The 23923-nt window shown below is 42.9% G+C and overlaps 1 protein-coding gene across 3 annotated transcripts; it reads right to left on the bottom strand.

Moving 5' to 3' along the window:
* Positions 1–738: 738 nt before the first annotated feature.
* Positions 739–22890, bottom strand: msi1b (musashi RNA binding protein 1b). 3 transcript variants are annotated; one of them, XM_083784832.1, is made up of 15 exons: positions 22763–22890; positions 22323–22363; positions 21676–21757; positions 21414–21498; positions 16367–16408; positions 15418–15510; positions 9569–9617; positions 8286–8368; positions 7486–7603; positions 6060–6155; positions 4810–4866; positions 3953–4027; positions 3505–3659; positions 2671–2716; positions 739–2565 (listed from the first exon to the last, which is right to left on the bottom strand). In XM_083784832.1, exons 1-14 carry the CDS (start codon positions 22819–22821, stop codon positions 2675–2677), a joined length of 1077 nt encoding a protein of 358 aa, XP_083640958.1. In that variant the 5' UTR covers positions 22822–22890; the 3' UTR covers positions 739–2565; positions 2671–2674. The 3 variants fall into 3 exon arrangements, with proteins under 3 accessions (XP_083640958.1, XP_083640959.1, XP_083640960.1); XM_083784833.1 differs by having other exon boundaries at positions 3965–4027; XM_083784834.1 differs by lacking the exon at positions 22763–22890 and adding an exon at positions 22515–22599.
* Between the last annotated feature and the right edge of the window lie 1033 nt (positions 22891–23923).

Raw genomic sequence — 23923 nt, 5'->3', positions numbered from 1 at the left:
TTTATACCCGATGTGCATGCACATTTTGTGAATGGTTTTAATGTATTCACTTGAAACATTTTAACACATTTTTAAAGTAAGCCTATATCTAGCATTATCATGTCAATTTTACTTGACACAAGTTCAAACATGCATACAAATTCAGTAAAATCATCACTTACAATTACAGAGAGAACCAGAGCCACTATATTGATGGGCCACACAGGGCAGAAACAGGTGAACATGGTGAACAAGAGGTAGTTCCGCAAAGGGGGAATGCCCTGAGATTCCCCTTTCCCAGGGCCCAGGTGGTCCTTACTCCCAACCATGAAGCCTTTGGTGCTCAGGTCTGGCGGTGTACAGTCCAAATGGAGAAGGGACACAGGCAAAGTGTATGTCCTAATGAAAAGGAAACATCCGCTAGTTAGGATAGACAAGAGAGGGACTGAGACTGGCTGCTGTAAAGGCAGAGTAGCCAGGGACTAGAGTCACACAGACGGGAGTGAAATTTTAATTTCAGGAAGTGAACTCATCGACTGACATCTCAATGGCCTGAGGGTCAGAACAAGTTACGGTTATTCAGTCTTGAGAATGGAATGTGATGTACAGTAAGTAGTGTATGGGGGGGTGGTGGTCAGGTTTCAATAGGAAGGCAGCCAAAAGCACTGCTATGTGTGACTGTGAGTTCCATTCCTTCAACGAACATGGCTAGAACCGGTATTGGGGACATGGAAAAAAACACAAATGTTGAGACAGAAGTGGAATGTTTTAAAATAATTTATTAGGAATTTTAAAAAGTTTTTTTGTTTTTGTTCAAGGAAGAAATACAAAAAAAAAAATCTGAATAGGTTACAGTGTTGACACGATTGTTATTTTTCAGTGAAAACAGCATTGAGTGTACTACCATGGTAGTCTGCAGCAGAGTGAGAAACTTATCAAAATCTAGAGTGCTTTGTTCTCAAACTAACATTAGAAGGAAACACATTTATCATGATCTGCCAGTGCAACATCCTAGTAACTCGTAACAAAATGACACTGTGACGTCGCTACAGTGGGTGTCATCCAGTGGATATGCAGCGTATCAGTCGTGTATTGTGTATGGGGGCTGGGATTACAGGTAAACAGAGGATAAAAGATGATGCTCCCTTATTGGAAAAGCCACATTTCGGAGAGACCGTTATCCACTCACACACAGACAAAGATGTTAATGTAACAAACAAACAAAAAAGACGAGGTTAAAATTTCACATTTGCAACTGAAATGCCCATCCCCCAAAACAGTACATGGCACACATGGAAACCAATACATCATGTAATAACCACATAAAGCCCACACACAATCTGCAGAACAATCCAGTTGTAACCATACATCGGTAACTTTTCATTGGCCGCGATTGGTTCTGCACATTAGTCCTTCATATTGCCTTTAACAATCACCATTATGTTAAAAATTACATTTAAAAAAAAACATTGACATGATAAAGTAAGAAAACAGCATGTATTTTTCCTCTCCCGGTGAATGAGCATTTTTATACTCATAGATCCCCATGGTGAAGTAGTGTCTCAAAAGCCAAACCCTGATATTGTCTTGGGTTCATTCACAGCTGAAGGATAAATCATTTCACTTTAATGGGTCTGAGGCAGTTGAACTTAAAATTACATTAGAAAAAGCATCAGTTAAAAAAAAACCCAAATGAAAAAAACATGACACTGTTAAAAGTAGAATATGGCTGGTCTAATTATAACGTACGGAGAAAAGGATGACAATCGTGATCGAATCTACGGTATAGTATGTAACAGTCGAAGATGTTTTGATGCCTTTCAGGATAAATGAAACAAAGTCTGTAGAATAAAATACAAATTATCTCACACATCTCCTACCTCCCAGACCCCAGCTTTAGTGAAACCCCTGTAACACAGAGTTGTATTTACAATATTTTACAAAATTGTACGGCTCATGATTTATGTGGCCGTAGCCGGGATTGTGATAATAACAATAACGATCGTTATCATTTGGTCATTATCAGCATAAGTTCTTGTTAAAAACCTACCAAGATATACATTTTGTGACACATTTTCCAAAAATAGCATTAATCAGAAATGTTCTGTTAAAATTCAGTACGAACTAGTGACAAATATACACATATTTGGAACAAATTAAAGTTCCTTCCACCAGTTCAGAATCAGGTTCAAACAGGAAGTCAAATAAACCAACCAAATAGTCAAAACATACACGGAACAACACAATAACCACAAAACAATAAGGTAACATAACAGGAGGGGAAAACACACAACTAAGGAATACAGCATCTGTATGAGTTTCAATTAGAAGTACATAGCCTTAAAATATTTTCAAATGTCTTGCTCCTGCAGGTCAACTAAAATCTCAGCTTTGTTTTCTGACAGGAGGTGGAGTTTAGTCAGGAGTTGGGCTTCCCCAGACATAAGCGGTCATCAGCAGGGTGCAGGTTGGTTTGGGGTCAGGGGTCTTGCTACAGCTGCCACAGCCAGACAGGTGGACCAGACAGAGGCAGGCCAGATCAGCTCCAAGTAGCTTCAACTCTTCCCAGCTCTCAGTCAGTGGCATCTGCAATTACACGTCGTACTGGGATTAATCATGTGTCTTTCATAATGGAGCAATGGCATAATGCCATTGTTTAAAACTCTGATTTGAAAAACTGATTTGACTTACTCTCTCAATGGTAGCCATTAGTGAAAGCTGTAGCAATCAAAGGCCCCTGTAGGAACAAACACATAGATTCAAGGTTACTGCCTCATAGGGCTGCAACTATGCATTGCTTCTTAGCCATTATTATACAACAGGTCGTTTTGAGGGAGCAATCTGATTGGTTGAAACAGCTTTATAGCCGTGCTTAAACAACAGTATAGGAATGCCTAATCAAAACAAAGAAATCACCTGCTCTGTGTGCAGCAGACTGGGTTGCTAGGCTAGCTAGTTTCTTGGGACATTTGTGGTCATAGTGGCTACATCAATTATGATTTTTCTGCGAGATTTAAGAGTGTTGTATAATTGCAATATTACACTCGAGGGTGTTCTTTATCGTCATTAATGCACTTCTGCGCTGCATTTCGGAGCATCGCAGGCGTGCATTAATGACGATAAAGAACACCCTCGAGTGTAATATTGCTTAATTGATTAGATCGATGACATTTTCGATTAATCGAAACACACACACACACACACACACACACACACACACACACACACACACACACACACACACACACACACACACACACACACACACACACACACACACACACACACACACACACACACACACACACACACACACACACACACACACACACACACACACACACACACACACACACACACACACACACACAGGTCTCGTGAACTTATAGATTATCAGAAGTCCCAGTATCCCTTGGGTACCTCAAACATCATCATCATCATCAACAACAACAACAACACAAATACAACAAAATATGCTGCATGAATACATAAGCAACAAGGGATGTAAAGTGATCAGGGTCTTACCCCCAAACTATGACCGAATCCAGCGTTTGGGGAGGGGCTTGCAGCACTGAGGTAACTGCTCACAGCAGACTCCTGACTGGCGGCTCCATATAGGTCTGCCATTGTTGGCCCAGGGCTGCTAGTACCCAGGAACCCGGAACGGGAGGGGGCGTTGCCTTAACAGTGAAGAAAGAAAGAAAGAAAATAAATTGGATTTGGATATTATATAATATACACAATAAAATCCAGTGTTCATTTAACTCTGAAGGAGTAAAGTCTACCTCTTGTCAGTGAGAATGATTATGTGAGGGCATTTTCAAAACACAAAGACTGCTGGATGGAAAATATTACCAAACTATGTAATGCAAGGGAAAATAGAAACCACATAATATGACATACAGTAGATAAATGATGGAGTAACCATGGCAAACAGTATATAGACATACATTATGATAGACATAGGACTAACCATAGGGCATACCTCTAGCTACGGCTGCTGCTGCTGCAGCGGCTGCCATTGGTCCGTAGGCTGTGAGAGGAATGGCTGAGGAGACGAGGAGGAGACCCAGGTTAAACAGCTCATGTATTTTCAATCCAATTTGTATTGATACCTACATGCATCTGAGCAGGCCACTTCATTTTTTCATTTATGCCAGACTATCTCTTCCACAATCTTAATACTACAAACAGTCATTCCATGATTCCAGTGGGTCACAGTTGAGAACAGAACTGCCATGCTCTTCAGACAGGACGGTTATTTGACCAATCACAACACATCGTTCATGATTTAGAAATTTCAAATAACTTAATAAGCATCTAGCTAGATAGGCTTCAACTAATTTGGTATGCAGATTTAGACGACTGCACAGGCGAAATGGAAGTGGGGAAATGGCATGACATTGTTATTTTCTACTCTTGCTTAGAGCTTTCTAATTACAGTACGGGCGATAGCATTTGAAAATTGTTGGAGACAACACTTCTATCTTGAAAGACTACAGTACAGGAGGAGGGTACTGGTAAAAAAGCAGTCAGGCTAACATGTGGGTCTGTATTTGCACCAAGGGGGCAACGAGGACATTACAGGAGGAGGCCTTTAAACAAGAGTGAAATGATTGTGGATACTGTCAGTCATCATGTCATCAGATTCATGTATCCATCCAACACAAACATACAAACCAAGGCCTATGAAGTGCCGCCTGATTTATATGTGTTAGTATGTGTGTGTGTGTGTGTGTGTGTGTGTGTGTGTGTGTGTGTGTGTGTGTGTGTGTGTGTGTGCTGAACATGGTGTGTGGCAGATGGAAAACGACGGACGGACGGACTGACCTGTGAGTTCAGGGGGGTGGGGTGATGTCAGAAGGGGAGTCCTCTCTAAGTGGAATTCTAGAACAGAAACATCAGAGTGCTGCATGGTCACCACCAACATGGATAAGGAGGAAGCAAGTAAGCAGGAGCGTGCACGCACGCACGCATGCACGCAGTTTATCATGTGCTGTACTTGACACAAGACTTCACTTAACTCTCAACAACTCTCTCTCTCCCTCTATTTTACACAGACTCACATGCATGTACATACGAAAAATGCTTTCTCTCTCATACATACATACTGTACACGCACGCACGCACGCACGCACGCACGCACGCACGCACGCACTTTAACACAGGCATGCATTACACACACACATAGACTTGACCAAAAATAATTAAGCAGATTCAATTCCACTGTTACAAGCAGCCAATGCCACTCAGACCAGAGTTATACTTGGTTGCATGCTGTGTCGTGCACCGAAACTCTACAAGCTCATTCACAAGGCGTCAGCATTACATGTTGTGAACTTATTTTCGGTGCACGACACCAGTGCACAACCAAGTATAAATCACCCTTAAGGGGTTGTTCATGTGCTTCCATGGCAACATGTTTGTATTACGTGTAAGCAATTTCCACCAGAATGGAGACTCACAGAGGAACAAAGGAGGGAATAGTTTTGTTCATTTTAGTATCACCTATTCCGTCCACCAAGGCTTGCTAACTCGGATGGCATGCTCTTCGACAGACACGAAAGACAACCAACCACTGCTTGGCTAGCGACCCTTGGGCACACTTCACAAGCTACTATGCCTTGCTGTGTTGATGTGCCTGCCTTGTTGTCAGGTGATTTGAAAAGTCATGCATTTAATGTAAAACTTCATGACATGACATGACGATGAGAGGACCTCATCGCCATCATGAACTCAACTGATGGCGGAAATTGCTTACAAGCGCATATGTTTGTGACAGAGGGGCTTTTAGCTGTCAGTTCAACATGCCACCTAAAACAGTACAGGGCTAACAGCTCAAAGGTCATCCATTGTATGGTAAAAGTCTAGACCCGTGATTAGTGTGATGTGAGAGAACCCCTTCCCTGCCATAATGGCTTTACACTCGCCTCTCGCAAAACTGGTCAAGAAATGAGCACCTTATGAGTCCAGGCTATGGCCAACAATGATTGTCATTCCTGTTCTACCCAACACACGATTAAAGCAATACAGTGCATCAACTGCAAACTATTATGCCTTTCCAGAGTGATAAAACTTACCAGGGAAATTACCAGGGAACTGGTAGGTATATCCAGGGGTGAGGCCGGCGTAGCTTCGGCTAGTGTGGTAGGTGGTCGTCTGGAACCCTGGATAACCTGTGGGGACAAAGTCAGAATCCCAGGAACAAGAATTTGAGAAAGAATTAGCTGAAAGGACATTTGGAACGTTTCACAGTGTGCTTACTGACACACACGTGATGAAAGGATAACAGGATACCCTTGTATTCAGTGCAATGGAGACACTTGACTAACTTGTGTAGCTTGTGGTTTGTACAGAACAATGCTGCCCCTATCTGTGAACAGTAGTACCGTCCACAAGATGCAGGTGAGCGATACTCTACACCTGGATGTATTCACAAAGACAGCACTGAGCTGTCTTTGTGTCCGAGAGTTTAGTCTCACTTTCCTGTCTCCAGGCTTATCTGTTGACTTTCCTTATTCCCTCCTTCACTCTCCGCCTTGGGAGGATACGTGTCAATGCAGATCATGCTACAAAGCTAATTGTTAACATGTCACGGAGCAACTGGCTTCCAGGAAAAACAAGCTTAGGTGACATTCTGAAGGATAACAACACTACGGTCCAGTGCCACCGCCTAGAGGTAAGAAACAATGATTTTTTTTTGCAGAAGGCTAGCCTTATATGCAGTAAAGGCTGTCGGGATCGGGAGTCGAATCCGCGGCACACTGCCAGACTGGATTACCAGCCAAGGTGCCTGGACCACTGAGCCATGGCCCAGGCCTGAACTTCAGTATTGACCCCTGTCAAACTTGCAGTTCTTAGATTGAACAGTAGGTGGTGGTACTGTCATGGTAATAATTGGTTCAGACCCAGACACAGATGCATATAGAACAAGCTTTTACTTTATACAGGGGGAAATTATTAATGAGAATGAATGAATGAATGAATGAATGAATGACACACACACACACACACACACACACACGCACACACACAAAAGAAGCTTGTTGGCAACTCAAAATATAAAAAACAAAATACGGTAGTCATGTTTCGACAGCATTGGGTCATCAGCTATGCATTTTAAAAGCTCATAGCCACAATGATGTCCCGGATTATGTCCCGGTGTATAACAATTGACAAATATGTTCACATTGCTCCAGTCCAAAGGACTCATTACTGTACGTTATTATTGTATTCGGTAGACCGTGCCAGTCCTGACCCTCCAGCGTTCTAACAATCAAGGTTCACATGAACGTTGGAGGGCTTCCAAAAGGTGGGAGGAGACTGACCCGTCCAGCGGCTAGTCAAGTGGTAAAGTGCTCTCCACATGAGCTAGTGGTACCACGTGACCTTTTAAGGTTGCCAGGATGGCTTGTCTGATTGCCACGGTATAAGGTGTCATTAAGAGGAGGAAAAGGTAACACAGGGTCACATCCTTGTTTGTCCCGATGATCAACTTAAACTTACCCAGCATGCCGATGCCAAGCATGAAGGCATCCATTCCATAAGGCATCACCCGGGAGCGCCCCCTAGCCGAACCCGTGGGCGACATGACTTCCTTGGGCTGAGCCTTCTTACACTCCACCTGTTACACCAGATGCAGACATTTGGAAGAGACGGGAATCAGATGCTGGTCGTTGTTCTCCGTGATCTTTACACAAATCAATTTGTAACTCAATTTGTAATTGATGCTATACTAAATGTGTGTTTGTAGTTGTACAGCCTCAGGGTTAAGCTATTAAACCCTGAGGTCAGTGGTTCTCAAACATCTTCATGTCAAGGAGCCCCACAATTATATATATTTGACCGCCGACCTCCATCTCAGACTATTTTGTTCCAGGGACCCCCAGAAGCAAAGATTTTTCAAAAATAGCAGATCTACAAGCCTGTGTGTAGGGACTTTATTTTTTATTTTTACGTTAACCACTTGAACCCTCGCATCCCTATGCTGGGGGGAACATTAGCAAAAAATAAACAGATCTGCGGCGCACTGTGAGATCGACCATTTTCGGCGAAGAGGTATGGTGTGCAGGGAAAAAAGAGCAGACCAAAAGAGCAGGTCAAGTTTACAACTTATTAGTGATTGAGATATAAGGGTTTAAGTCTGTCTGAAAATACACATTTAACATCAATCCGATATGTAGTGAGTGACGGGGGTTCCTGGCCCTGCTTCATCTCTCTCTCAGACTCGGACTCAGCTAAGGGGTCCTTGGCATGAAAAACGTTGAAGACCTCTGGTGTAGGAAACAAGTGTAGAGAGAGCTCACCATCTTATTGTTGATCTCGTGGAAGTGAATCTCACAGACCTTCTCTACCACGTCCTCATTCTCAAACGTCACAAAGCCAAAGCCTGGAGAGAAGGAAGACACTTGATAAGACACTTGATGTAGCTGATATATAGTTCATTTGACCTGACCCGGTTTAGGGTTATGACCTTTTATTTAACCACTTGAACGCTAGCATCCCTATACTGGTCTTGCCATAATAGGTGAACATTATTTGGTGAAAAGACGTAATGACGTAATCATGTATAGAAATACAGAAAACTTTTGAAAGTCTGTATACAGTATATACTGTACATGTCCATTCATATAATTCATTTGCAATAGATGCATAGTTTAATTGCTGATATATTGTACATGTATGCTTATATTTATTCATAGAATATACATATGTTAATTGTTAAATTAGTCAGACCAAGTGCAGATTCCCAGTGTCAGACTCTAAGTCTGGGTATTTTATTTTTTATTTAATCTTAACTCTCTACTTTTGCCTGTACCTATCCTGTGCTTCACACATCACTTACTGCTGTATCATGCTATATGACACTGGGATTTCCCCAAAGGAATCAATGTTATCTGTTATCCGTGCTCAGCCAATCAAATCATCACAAATATCATTCCGGCCAATCACTTTTGGCGTCTTCACTTTTCTGCCCTAACTTTTATCTTCAATATGTACTTTGCTTAGCCAATCTTGTAAACTGTAAACTAAACTTTCAACCACAAGTTTCCATTCATTTGTCAAATGAGTTCATACTAGTAATTCATAGTGAGTACACACATACGCATATATTATAAGAAACACTTTAAATTAGAGCTATAAGACACACAGCAGGCCTTATGTGTTGCAGCAATATTACAACCTCTAGTAAATGCTACATGAATAACCGCTTATCACATAATAACCCCCCCCCCCCCTCCATTCAACTCAACTATTATGCACTCATCCCTCCCTCCCTGCCTGCCAGAAGGCCAAGGCAAAGCCAGTAGGCTGTCATAATCGATCAGCCCTGTGGTGGAGGCACTTATAGAGGCTTTGCCCTTATCCCGATTAACGGACTGGCTAATTAGCCTAGCCTTGTTCTGTTCCTCTCCCTCCAGCTCAGCTCACAGGAAGGAGGAGGCCCAGGGGGTAGGGATCAATAGGGAGCCAGGCAGGACCCGGAGGTGAGGAAGAGGAGAGGGGAGCAACGGGAGGAGAAGAGGCAGAGTACAGATGAAGAGGCACTGGGGCAGAAACGGGAGAGGGAGCGGTCAGTCGGTCTCACCTCGGTGTCTGTTGGTGGTCTTGTCGAACATGAGCATGGCGTCGTCGACCTGAGGGAGACAAACGAGACAGTTTTACCCAGTGTTTTCTCTCTCTCTCTCCCACTATGCGCCATATTGCCTGACCTCACCCCCTTCTCAAGTTCTGCAGGGAGGCTGAGCAACAGATGGACAGAAGGGGGTGTGTGGGGAGAATGGAGGTGGGGGGTTACAGAAAGGGGAAGACAGTGAGTTGGATGGGCGTAAAGAGACAAAACCAATAATGCAGAAAGGCGAGAAGTTGTGGTATGTTTACAGGTTATAGTAACACACAAAATGGCCACAGAGTAGTCAAATTTGTGTTTGCTGCTAAGCTGCCTGGTTACAATCCCTCTCAGACAGAGCTCATAATCCCCCATGACCCCCTCAGTTTTCCAAAGTTTGACATTCCCATGGCAACTGTACAAAAAGTTGTTCAAAAAGAGAGATCGCTTGAGCCAACGTCAAATATCGTTGATGAATAGTCGGAGGGGGTTGAATGGAGCTAAAGAGGTGTACACAAAAAGAGTGAGGCAAAGTGGGAAGGGAGGAGAACGAAGAGACAAAAGAAGAGAGAGGGAGAACAAAGAGACCTGGAGGCTTTTGTTTGCTGGCATAGTCAGCCATAATTCCTCCACCTCCTCCTCTCGCTGCGACCTCTGTCTCTGTCCCTTCCTCCATTTATAGAGCAAAGACACAGGTGTCTGTCCCACACTGTAAAATCCTTGCTGTTATTTTAACTACAAATGTGACAAAATGGATCCAGAAAACTCGATTTGTAAACTCGAAGTTACAAATGAACACTGAGGATTTCACTGTGTAATACACAGACACCCGTAGTTACACATGTAAACATCAACCAACTCCTGTTCAGACAGACAGACAGACAGACATCGCCACGTAGACAAGTAAGCGGTCCAAATAAACATTTGGTAAGTTCATCTTTGCTCTCAGTCTATAATAAGGTCATTGGCAACGAGAATAGACACCGCCGTCGTCAACAGCACTTTTCTTTGCCACTGTCACATACGCACATTTGATTCTGTCCTGTTATGTCACACCATATGCGTGTTTTGTCTTTGACGTGTGTGTGCGTGTGTGTGTGTGTGACTGTGACTGTGTGTGTGTGTGTGTGCGCGCGCACACGCATAAGAGGTTGTGTGCGGCTGTGCGCTTGTAGACCCCCAAGGGCAGTTTGTCTACAGAAAGGTCAAGGGTGAGGCAGAAGGGCCTCCAGCCAGGGTGAAAGGGGACCTGGCTGTTGGTTGAAGGCCTCTCAAATCACCCACTTCCACCCTGACATTTACGTAGCTCCAAGCCCGTCCTCTAGTCATCAATCTCCCATTTTATAATTTAACACAGTGGTTCTCAATGTGGGGTCCGGTGACCCCCGGGGTCCTCGGTGGGGTTCCAGGGTGTCCCCAGTTAAATGATTGATCAAGTTAATCATCACCATTATTCATGTACAGTAAATACAAGAGAACTTTCACGAATGTTTCTCTGTTTTATCTCAACCATAAGTGCATAGATAGTAAAGGAATTCTGGACCAAATGACAGACCATCTTGGGCCAAATCATGTCCAACTAGAAAAAGTGCCCTTCCGGGCACAGGTCTCCACCAGGTTATCCACAGATCCGTGCAGTTAGAGGTAAAAACACTTTTCGGCCAGTTATAGCGCCACCTTGAGGCTGAGTTGAAATTGTTCACGTGGCATTTCGTCCTCGGCCTAGTGGGAATGTGGGTGCACAATTTCACGGAAATCACGCGATGTGTTCATGATTTGCAGCATTTTGTTTGAAACTGAGCACTCCTGTGAACTTTGGAAGCCAATCTTAACCAATCAGGATGGAGTCTGATAAATCTGAAAGACCCGTTTGGTTGAATGGCTCTAGAGAGACTGTGTACCAATTTGCGTGATGTTTGGACAAAATCTGTAGGTGTACTGTGCAAAAACTTGTTTTGCACAAAGCGGCCTCCTGGTGGCGCTATAACAGGCCGTTCTGGAAAGTTTGGGGCAGAGGTTCATGGTTGGCATCCAGGGAGTGTGTGTGCAAAATATGGCATCGACCGGGTTAACGGTGGCCGAGATTAGCTGTTCACGGACACACGGACACACGGACGGACGGACGGACACGCGGACGGACGGAGTGCAAAACATACTCTCCCCACATGCCTTCGGCCTGGTGGAGACAATAATATCTTCAAATCAAATCAAATCAATGTCTGTGGCCGAATGCATAGCAAATGAAGTGTATCGGCACATTTTAGGCATTGATTTACCAAATGTGGGTATTTGATCAAATCTTAACTTATCTTTCTAGTCAACACTTTTAGAGCAACTTATAATCACGTGCAACAGTAGAACAAGCCACCTCCCCACCACTGCAAGCAGCCAAATGTACACATGATCTTTTTAACTGAGTGCACAAATGTAGCCAAATGGACCTGTACGGTCCAGAGTGAAATTAACACTATGGAGTTTACTGTATGTAAGAAATGCAAGGGGGCCAGCAAGCTATAATCAAAATTTGAGCTGACACAAAATTCTTAATGGCAGGTGTAACCAAAACAACAATAACAATATGGACAGTTAATTGCATATTTAACGCTCGATATTTCAAACAGTCGTAATTTTAATGGCGTACAGCTGGACAATATTCCCTCTTCTCCCCTTTTCCCCTTCTCATCTTCTCTGTTATTCTCTCCCCAACACTCTCTCCATCCCTTTGTCCTCAACAGGACAAGGCACAAAAGGTCCACTGAGGCAATCTAATCAGGAACGTCCATGGATGGCTGGAGCCTGCATTTCAACGTCCATCCCTTTATATATAGTATCTCTCTCTCTCCAAAATTCATCCGCAACTTATGACTGGGAGAGGTATGCTATAGTGAGTTGCAGCAAAAATGTACATCGCTGCTAATACAGTTGGAAATATCTAACTGGGAACTTCACAGTAAATAGGAAAATGTTCCCCAAGTTCAACTTGTGCTTGCTACAGTATGTGGACCAGCCCACCTGTAACTTACTGGTTGCATTTCATGCTTTTGAATGTCATGCTCAGTAGACTACGCTACGCTACACTACGCTACACTACACTACACTACACTACACTACACTACACTACACTACACTACACTACACTGTAACATTCTGAGTGTCTGCACACTCTCAAAGTTAAAATTTGATAAGTCAACACTGGGGCCCTTACAGTGTAACACATAAGGTCCAGTAAACAATATTGTTTTTGTCACGTTTCTTTCCACAGTGAAAGACATACAGCAATCCTCAGAACTCCAGTATGCAAATAGCTGCTGTATAAACTAACAAAATATTTGTCTAGCTTTGTACAATGGCATAATAGCCCGAGTGAATCCCCCATCTTTGCCCCAGTTCCCTCTCTTACGCTCGCACTGCCCTGCTCTCTCTCTCTCTCTCTCTCTCTCTCTCTCTCTCTCTCTCTCTCTCTCTCTCTCTCTCTCTCTCTCTCTCTCTCCTCGCCCTCCCACTCTCCCCCATGCCTTTTGTCGGCCCATCATCTATTCTCTCCTCATGCCTTTCAAAGTCCTTCAGTATCTTCGGCGGGGAGGCCAAACATTTGGGCATACAACATCTATTGATATAATTTCAGAACAAACTTCCTTTAGTTGAGAAAATGGCCAACTATTAGATATGCAGTATCTCGGCAGTGTCACGGCAGTATGAAACACAGGCCAGATACAGAAAAAAGGACATACAACTAAGAATAAAGCTGACTAGTATTACAGGACTATTGGTCAACTACTTTAGTTTACTTTTTATTTTACATTGTTACTCAACTTATGAGTTGACCATCTACCCCCCCCCCCCCCCCCCCACCACCACCCTACTGCCCCACACACCCCCTCACCCCCCACAGCCTTCCTTCTTCAACACAAAACCCCTTACCCGCTGAATTACTTAGGGACAATGGGCAGGCCAGGTCACCACGGTAACAGGCCAGAAGGGGGTTGGGGGTAGGAGCAGCTGTTACATCAGATTAATTCAAATTCTGATAATCCCCCCCCCCCCCCCCCCCTTCCTCACCACCGCCATACACTCACTACAAAACTTTTCTCCCCTCCCCAAGTTCCCTAACGTCGCAGGCTGCTCCAGCGCCGCGGTCCGCACCTCTACGAACCTCTCAGTCTCATTATTTCTCCCCTTCATACACTCTCTCTACCTCCTCTTCTCTCCCTCTTTTTCCCGGCTTTCTCCAAGTAACTACTTAGTTCCCAGGCCGCTCCCGAAGTTCTTCTTGAAAGGGATAATACGCCGTGAATCAACTACATTGGCATCTGAATGAGAATCATTTTGCTCACCAAGTAAAATAAAATGCATGGGAATTTTGTCTCGGTGCATAGCGGACAACATGGCGTCACTGTCAACCCAGCGTTTCACTGCACATACTGACTTGTGTGATAAAAGGGCAGTGAACACAATGTAATGTGACAGTTTAAGACAATACAATGCAACAGGCGGTATGCAGTATGCATCACTACATACACTGCAACAACCATGCATGCACTGTACGTTCAAGCTACGAAACCACACAGTATGATCAGATGCACTCCAAATACATATCACACGTTTCCTCTAGTCACCTTCGTTCAGAGACAAAAGCAAAAACAGCCCCAGGAAGCTACTTATTAATCCCCAGGCTGATTTTATAGTTCAGTTTAAAAACTGCAGAAGATTAACAGACATGCCACAGGCTGGTACATAATACAGCTGTAGCTAATCAAATTAATAATGGGTTTGTTCGATTTGGGTGTGCCTTTGTGCAAGGATACAGTAGTCAACAGTATTGTCAGTGCACATTGACACATATTAACACACATTATTAATCTGATTAGGGCGATGGCCTTTGGAAATGCATGGCCCCCTGGTTATGCAATACCCATTGTACTCACTGTACCTGTTGTCAGAGTACTTAGTGCAGTACTCTTTATCATAGTACTTAGAGGCCAGCCTATGACGTCAGTACTATGACGTTATATTGGTGCATTTGGTGGCATCAGGGATCTCCATAGACCCCTCATCAGACAACGTCACACTGATAAGAGCCAGTATGTAGGCGCAGGCTGGATTCAAAAGAATGGTCACTGCACCCGTGTGTAAAAATGGCTTGCTATCAAACTTTCAGGTGGTGTTTTCCTCCACAGTGTGGAGGGGGCAGCCTTAGGTTGTTTACTGTGATCACTCCCTCTTGAAATAATTTATATACTCCTTGGTTAATGGTTTCAAACCGGTTGTCCTCAAAACCCCGTCTCCAGTCGCTGTCATTACCCGTGAGATGCACAGAGGTAGCCCTCCTCATGACCAGGGAGCCTGCCAGCTTGCTCAGATGCAGCCAATAGAGCCAAATTTTACAGTATGCGTTGTCATTGTCACGCATTGAGAACGGCCGAGATTAGCAGTCGCATCCTCAACGCGCTGTGAGCTTGTACATCAGCAATTCTCGGCACGACAAAGTATATATTTCTCATTAGGGGCCGACTGTCCAGCCTATACACAGGAAGACGTTGAATGAACCGAAACCAGCTCTGCCCAAAACAACAAGTTTGGGGATCTGTTGAGAATTGATTACTTAAAACTATCACACAAAACACACACACACACACACACACACACTCTAATACTTTGCTGTACGACAGCGAAAATAGCAATACAATCTCACAACGTGTTACAATGCAATGCATTGTGAGCTTGTAGATCTACGATTTTCTTAATTTATGTAAAGACATGTCCAAAATAGGGGCGGCCATGTTGAAAATGGTTAACACTTCTATAGTTAAATATAGTTTTACACTCACCTTTCCAAACTGGTCAAAGTACTGCTTGACATCCTCTATGGTTGTGGTCACTGACAGACCTCCCACAAAGATCTTCTTAGTTCGAGTCACTAACTGAAAAAAGATCAATTCACGTGTGAACTTCACCTCTTGTATTTATCATAAGGTAATAAAGTAACCACTTGAACCCTATTTACTTAGTTGATCGGAGTCCCCCAGTAGATCCACTAATATTCCGCCCACCAAATCTCTTCTCCGAAAATAGACAATCTACAAGCTCACAAGGTGTCGCAACACGCAGTGTTGTGAGCTTGTACAGATCTGCTATTTTCACCAAATGTTCACCCCCAGAATATCAACGAAAGGATTCAAGCGGTTGGGCTGTTTATTTGTTAGGATCCCCATTAGTTGTGCCCTAAAAGCACAGCTAGTTTTCCTGGGGTCCACATATAAAAACAATATACATTTAAAAACATACATGAAAAACAAAACATGAGCAAATGTGTGTATGTTACGTTTCTAATTGTGCTCAAGTATTCACCCTGCATAATGTTGTTAGCTTGTGCACCAGTTATTTTTGGCAAGTGACACTGTCGTACTACATAGTATAAACTAGGCTTAACTCTGTGACTTGCAAATAAAAATACCAAATAAATGTTAAATTTAGTTTGCAGATTATCTATAAACAAAAGTGGAAACCAGAGTGGGAATCTACTGAGATTGCATGTGTTTGTGAAACCCCACTCATTTCCAGTATTTCTTCTTCACATATCCTTGACTTTATATCTATGTATCTATACAGTTGTGAAGGTTTATGTTATACACATAACAATGTAGTGATGTCAGCGGCAGTCACGTTCATCAGATTACAAGGTTTTAGCCCAGATAGAATGTGAGCTGTTGCACAGAAAGAGACTGACCTGCACCGCTGAGAAACCGACAGAACTTACATCAACCCTGTTTCACTCACCTTGGGCTGGGCTCTACGAGGGAACGCAACTTTTGGATCAATCTACAGGACAGAATACAAAGACAGGAAAAAGTCAGTTTAGTCACATGTCTTGGTACCAATGAATTATCAACATTGTGTCTTCCATCTGTGTCCTTTCCAGACCTGAGTAAAACTGTAAAGAAAGAAAAAGAAAAAGAAGACAAAAAAAAAAAGGAAAATGTTTTTCTTGTTTTAACCTGCTTGGAGTCCTATGTGGGTGATATTTGCCACAGTAAATATTTTTAAATTAACAAATTCACTTGAATTTAGTAATAATGCATTTCTGTGATGATTTTAGACTTTTGAATTGTCCCGATGTAATGTGTAAATCTGGCACTCCACACAGGCTAAAACAATTATTTACAAAAACACATTGACATATCATGTTTTTTCACAGCCCGTCTGTGAAGGCGTAAAATAATGACGTAACACTGCACACTTGATCAACAGTAAATGTATAGTAAAGGTATATCACATATTATACTTGCTGGATAATTCACATCATACCTTTACCACATGACAGACATAACTTAATTGTCATTAAAATATAAGTCAATTCATCATTATAAATCATAAATCATTTAGAAAATGACAATGGCCTGATGCCAGATCAGAAATTAAAACCTCATATCATGATCACCTGGTCCAAGTGCCAGGCTGAGACTCCTGACCACCAGACCCAGTCTACTCATCTGTTTTGGACAGTGTGTTTGTGTATATACTGTATGTCTGCATGTGGTCTCATGTGAGTTTGTTTGCTTGCATGCGCGTGTGTGTGTGCAAGTTTGCGTGTACCACTGCACTACATGTGCGCAGCACCATCTGTGTGCATGCATGTATGTCCATATGGGCCGGCGTGCATGTGTGCCAGTGTGCAGGTGGAATGTCTGGGAATGTCTGCGGATCACCCCGCGACCTGCCCCTCGTCACTAAACCATGTGACATGTGATCTCCTGGAATCTCACACAGGCACTACAGTCACAAACGCATCTCACCTCCGCAACGAAAGACAGAGAGAGAGAGAGAGAGAGAGAGAGAGAGAGAGGACGAGTAGCGACAGAGAGGGGCACAGAGCGTAAAGGAGACAAGGACGGAGGAGAGTGGACGCAGACAGAGGAGTGAGAGCTGTCAATCACACACACACTGACGGCAGGTCAAGGTCGTTTTGTTTGTTTGTGTTTGTTTGTTTTTGCCCTCTTCTCCTCAGCGCTTGACGACATAAATGAAAATAAAGTTCAGGTGAAATATTGAGTGACTGATGATGCTTCATCACACTCGTGTTTTCAGCGGATCCTCTGCTCTGGAACATTTCCATTTAGAACCGCAAAGAAACAAGGTTTAGTTCTAAAAATACGATTTGTAATTGCCACACTACTAGTGCTACTTCATTGTTCATACGGTAAATAATCTGTTATGCAGTTTGATACACAATGGCCTAAAGAACCATTGCATCCATATGCACTACTGAGCCCAGAAATTCAGATTGGACAGAGAATGACACCATGCCATGAAGATGCATACATAGACAGGCTAAAGAACTGGAATTCATAGACCTCTATATTAGTCTATGCTGTTCTAATAGAGCTAGAGAACATCTAGACTACTCCATACTGTACTGCTGTACATAATTATTATTACCACGCTAAGAGATGGTGAGACAGTACAGTGCTAATATGATTAGTCCGTAACCGTAAAAGGGTAGAGTAGAACTAGAATAGAGAAGCTATAGAACCTCTATGGTAAAACGCATGCGTTTACCAGAGTAGGGTACAGTGTTCTACTTGAATAAAAGAGTTGACGTCACTGCAGGTTTTCTAGAGAGCAGAGTGAGAAGACTAGGCTAGACTGGAGTATCAGATGCAGTTCTACTTGTTTAGTTTCTATGTTTGGCTAGACTACTCTGATAGTCACCTCCATGTCACCAACCCTCTTGACGTCCAACACTCCTGTGCACATTCAAAAACAAACAAACAAGACACACAAACAAAATCAACATGCGGCAACACACATCCGTGGGGGGAGGAAATTGTGGACATTAAACACACAAAGTGGAGGTGGTGAATCAAAACGGTTTTGTGGAAAGACAAGTTTTATCAACCAAAATGGTGAATAGGCTGAGAGACTTCAACTCTATATAATGTAAAGGCAGATTGGTCAAAAGGCACACATTGTGTGACTTTACAGGTAAATATGCTACTAGCTTTTCTTTCATATTGAATTACACTTATTACAATGGAGAGAAACAACAAGTTTAACAAGATTTAGAGAGGTCAGAGGTTCTGTTTTAGGGAGAGGCCGCGACTCAAGCCAAGGGCCAACTCCTCTGTGTTCAGAGGGAAGGTAACAGAGAGCCTGAACTTAATACCAAGAAGGGTTTATCAAATCAGGGCAATCCCCGTTGACCAATTACAGCGTAGCAACACAACAGTTGGTGAGGTGCACTGCCTGTCACCGCCCTGGCTAGGAACACACTTATTCCGACACTGATTGGTTGGGACTTAGGCTGGCACACACTCCAAGTAACATATCTGTGACTCAGAAGAACGACCCAAGCTCGTTTCCTCCAATCCTATTAGCTTTCAGATCCATACTAATCACAGATGGGGGGGTTATCTTTCCTGCTGTCCATCCCTCCTCCTCCTCCTCAATGACCCGCATGATGGCTCTGACAGCAGCAAAATGGTTAACGGAGGCAGGGACGACGCAGCCACAGGCTTCCCTGATGTTCCTCTGCATTATGCAACTCAGCGCAGAGGGAACAGAGATCTTTAGTGTGACTTCAAAAGGTTTGAATAGAAACATGATTCCACAAACCTGCACTTTGATTCAACCTCCTGTGCCCCCCCCCCCCCCCCCCCCCACCACCACCAATTTCAACAGGAAGCTAGGAGTTGTGAACAGAGAAAGACACCCTGTGGGGTAACTAAGAACAAGCACTTGCCTAAATCCCTGTAAAACTTGCCTTTCCATGCAAAGCCAAGGGACAGACAAACTCAGGACTTGTTTGTATTAACCTTTTACCTTAATGTTTGAATGTACCACAAGCTGTTTACATTTTTGACTAATAAAGTAAAAACTATCTTTATCTGCAGACACAGACACAATACATATCAATGTATTTATCTAGATTACTGTATTTTCCCTTCAGTCTCTCCATAGAGCAAAGCTCTCATAATTCTCTTGCCGGAGAAGTTCACTCAGTCGCAGCATGGCACATTCTTTCTGTTGCCACTGGAGAACTTTTCTCTCCCCACTAACAGGATAACCTGTCTGTGAGAGAGGGGGCAGGGAGTGCACTCTGTAAAAGGCCTACTCTAGTCTACTCACCACCCAACCCCTGTGGCTGATCACTGAGCTCTCTCCATGCCAAACACACACTTTCTAAGGCCACCACAGCCCCCGCCCGCACCACAGACACGCCCTAATGCCAGCCACAAGGGGCCCTGCCACGGCTGACAACCCAGCACTGGCCCACGGGCTGATAAAATGCGTAAGTGATCAAATAAAATAAAAATGAAGGTAGAGGAGCACTTATCTACTTTCTTAAAGAACCCTATCTTGTGATTTAGTTGTCTCTTCCATGACATCCACTTTTGGCAACAGTGATTGTTAATGCTAATATTTAGTTTTTAAAATATTGTAAATGATGTGCAATGTTAGCGTCTCTTTGCCTTTGTGTCAGAGCCATTCTTCAAGAATTGTGTGAGTGTGTGTGTGCATGTATGTGTGTGTGTGGGAGGGGAGAGGGGGGGGGGGTCACTATGGAAACAAACCCCATGGTGAGTTAGTGCCGCCAAACCATGATGGCCCTACTTGTCATGGCTGTTGTGCCTGCAAGTGACACTGGCAGTGGGTCGTTAGAGGAAGACAAATTTAGAATTTCAGATTTCTCTATCACTTCTACACCATTTCTTTCTGACCTCCAAGTCAAGTTACAGCAATGTAACAAAACGAAAAAATATATATAAAAGATTCCTGGTTTTTCATTTTGTCATAATTTTATAACTCATTTTCTTTTCTTCTACCGTTTCCTACGTCTTCTCCAGTACTTCCACATGGGCCTAGAAGTGACAAGGTGTGCTGTTAAAAAACATAAAAGGATACAGTGAGTAACCCACAGCCATCACCACTCCCACAGAGAATTGGGGGGAACACAGTGGTCCCTATGGTGACCACGGGCCACATTGTTCCCAGACCAGCCCACATTCATTACTGACAAAAGACACATACACTCGCACTTTAAAATGCAGAGATTTTAAAGCACATACAACGAATACATTCTCAACACTCAAGTACAGTAGTTTCATGCAGGTAAAAGAGAAGCAAAATGTTTGCCACTTTGAGGTTTGTTCGTTTGTCATGGGATAAATATACTGGGTGAAATCCAACATGACGGAGAATTGGTTTGTGACTCACTGCTTTTACATCTTGATGGTTTCAAGTTGCAAATGTCCTCATATTGTTCCATGAAAAACTAGTTTTTTTGGGGTCATAGACCTGGGACAAATAACTTTCCAGGAGGAATGTTGGAATCCACTTCAATGAAACCAAATCAAAGATTGTTAGTGAGCACAACCCTGCACGGGTCCCCTTGTTTCTATGGAAATTGACACTGAGGCTCCAGCGAAACACTTTGTGGCCTGTTCGGCCACAGAGCGAAGCAAAGTGAAGTGAAGGAGAGCATTCTCTGTTGTGTCTCACACTGTCGCCTATTTTCAACTGTACTGATAAATGTCCAACAACACAAAACACACAGGATAAATAAACTATGATCACAATATGGTGTTTGTTTGGTCAAAGAGAGACCCCCCAAAACCAAATATATATAAATTTAAAATAAAATAACAATAATAAAGTGTTGTTGTTGGGGTTTTTGGGGGGAGGGGGGGGGGGGCATAGTGGAAATGTTGCAATGTTTACACTTATGCAATGGGTTATTCCATCAAATTGCTGTTCAACCAGATGCGTACAACATTGAGCTATAGGACTGGGTGGTGGAGGTGGGAAGTAAACACAGAGAACTCACTGTTTTTGAATCCAGCTCATGCCTGGTTTGGGCCAAAACTTTATCCACACCAGCCTGGTCAACAAAAGTGACAAATCCGAACCCCCTGTAAACATATAAGAGGAAGGAATCAATGACAGGAGGTGTTGGGGACGGGGTGGTGGTGATGACAACGACGAGTAATGATATCATATGAGCAGTGTGGAAACATGTTGGACAGATACACTTTCGGTTACGGATGGCTGAGAAGCCACCAGGCCTGATGGGCGCACAACTCCCTTACCTCGAGCGCTTAGTAACTGGATCCCGCATCACCATGCACTCCTTCACCTCACCATACTTGCAGAAATACTCTTTCAGGCCCTCTGGAAAAAACAAGGAGATAGGGTAAATATATTAACTACCATAAAATTAAAATAAATCATGGAGAATTTATCACTTCAGAATAATAATGACACTCTTTATCGCATGGGTTTCGTTTTTTGTCAGGGTATTGGTCAGATTTAGTTTAAATTGGCAGCTTAACACATTTAAAAAATGGCAGTGTTAAAGGACAAAAAGACCAGCTGTTAAGAAAAACACCTTGCAACTCTACAACTATATAACTGTCTTATTACATTGTTAATTTATCTGGGGCCCTTTTTTATTTTAATTTAGCTTTCTAATACTGTTGTATTAGCCTACATCCTGTTATATAAAATCAGGAGGAAGCACAGAAGCACTGAATGAGAACATTTCATTTTAAACTGGTTTAATATTGAAAAGTAATCGAAGGAGACACAACAACTAAAATAGAGGCACACATATAGCCTACAACATAAATAAGGAGTAGTCAAAAACTTTGCAAGGTGATGTGACTGTGAGTGAGTGACTATAAAACCAACCAAAGTTCGCATTTATTCATTTCAACGAGAGGATAAAAAGCCTTACCTTGTGTTGTTTGCCAGCTGAGTCCACCTATGAACATTTTGCTGTAAGTAAAGATTACAGGGAAAGAACATTAACATTTAGACTATTCATAGAGCCGCAGTTTGAATCACTTGTACAATTTTCAATCCGCTGATTACATTTAAACTTAACAACTTTTGGGCAGGCTAAAAACTCCCACGTTTTCGAACTGACTATTTTTTTGACAATCCACATGAGGCGATTAAAGAACGGTCTCTATCCGAAGGTGTGCACTGCAGTGCGTCCCTGACTCCGCATATGCAGCAACGTAGGCTACCCAAAAAAGTGTCAACTGACTGCAGAATCACTACTGTCCCTGTCCTCGGCAACTGGGGACTTCTCGCGACTCCCAGGTTTGTTTCTGAGCTGTATCCGAAGTACCTAGTTGGTATAGCCAGGGTAGATACGCAAGAAAGTTTTACCAGGGGTCGTGAGGGGAGTCCGCGGAGGACAGGCTACTCTGGCTCCCTTCCGTCTCCATTCCGTGCCCGAATGTCGTGTGTTCCGTTCGGCTTTTTTCCGTGCCGTGCCGTGCGGGGAAAACAGCGGAGAGTAGTGAATGATGGGGCGAGGGGGGTGGGGGGGTGTTGGCCAAGGGTTAGATGCAGAGACTCCACCTCCTCCTCCTCTCATCCTACTTCCACCTCCATCCTAAAGTCTAAAGAAGTTCACAAAGTGGTGTACTCTCTTTTTTTCTATGTATAAACCCTGTAGGTTTTAGGCATAGGTCTACTGTACAATTAAATTAAGTAAATTTAATTTGTGACCTATTTCACATAAATGAAAAAAGAAAACTAAAATAAAGCAAAGCATGTTAGGGAGAAGTCAATAAATACTGATTACATTAGGTTATCCATTCTTTATTTGTAACATATGCCGTTAGAGATTTTATTTTAATTGAATTTCCTTAATGTACTGTCGACAGTCCTATCACTGCCATCAATAAGTAGGCTAGCCTATAAAGTGAGGTGCATTTCTGTCAACTTATGCAATGTGAATGTGTGGCATTGCAGGAGGTTAGTGTACTGCACTCAGACATTGCTGGGTCTTAAGTATTCAATTAGTACCAAAGCCAGCTCTAGCTAATCTCCTTCTCAACACTGCAACCCAACATGTGACCTGTTAACCGATGTAAGGCCGATCAATGTGTAGCTCCAGTAATTTGAAGAAGACAATGACAATTTGGACTTAAAGTGGGTGTACAGTACTGTATGCTCTCCCTAATAGGTCAGACCTTTGTCCAAAATTTTTAACCACAGTTTTTACATGTCACACTTTTTACATGTCACTTTTACAGTTTTATAAAAGTTATTTTCTGTTCACCATTAATTTAACAACAATCACAACAAGCACCAAGCATCAGAATCCTGAAGCATAAAACATTTGTTCTTTTGCCGATTTGAATATCTGAATGAGACTCTTTGTACTTCAGGTTCACTGCTGGTGGTGTGATATTGATAACTTTTTAAATTCCAAATAAACAACAGCTTTTCTAAAAAAAAGTTTTTTATTCAAGCGGCATACAACGGGTGTAAAAACAGCATAATATTCCCAGATTGCCAACAATACAACCAGCCAACAGT

Source organism: Protomyctophum parallelum (genome assembly GCF_964188405.1).
Source record: "Protomyctophum parallelum genome assembly, chromosome: 15".
Taxonomy (NCBI): Eukaryota; Metazoa; Chordata; class Actinopteri; order Myctophiformes; family Myctophidae; genus Protomyctophum; species Protomyctophum parallelum.
The sequence above is the reverse complement of the archived record's forward strand: the minus strand, read 5'-3'. Positions and strand labels throughout refer to the sequence as shown.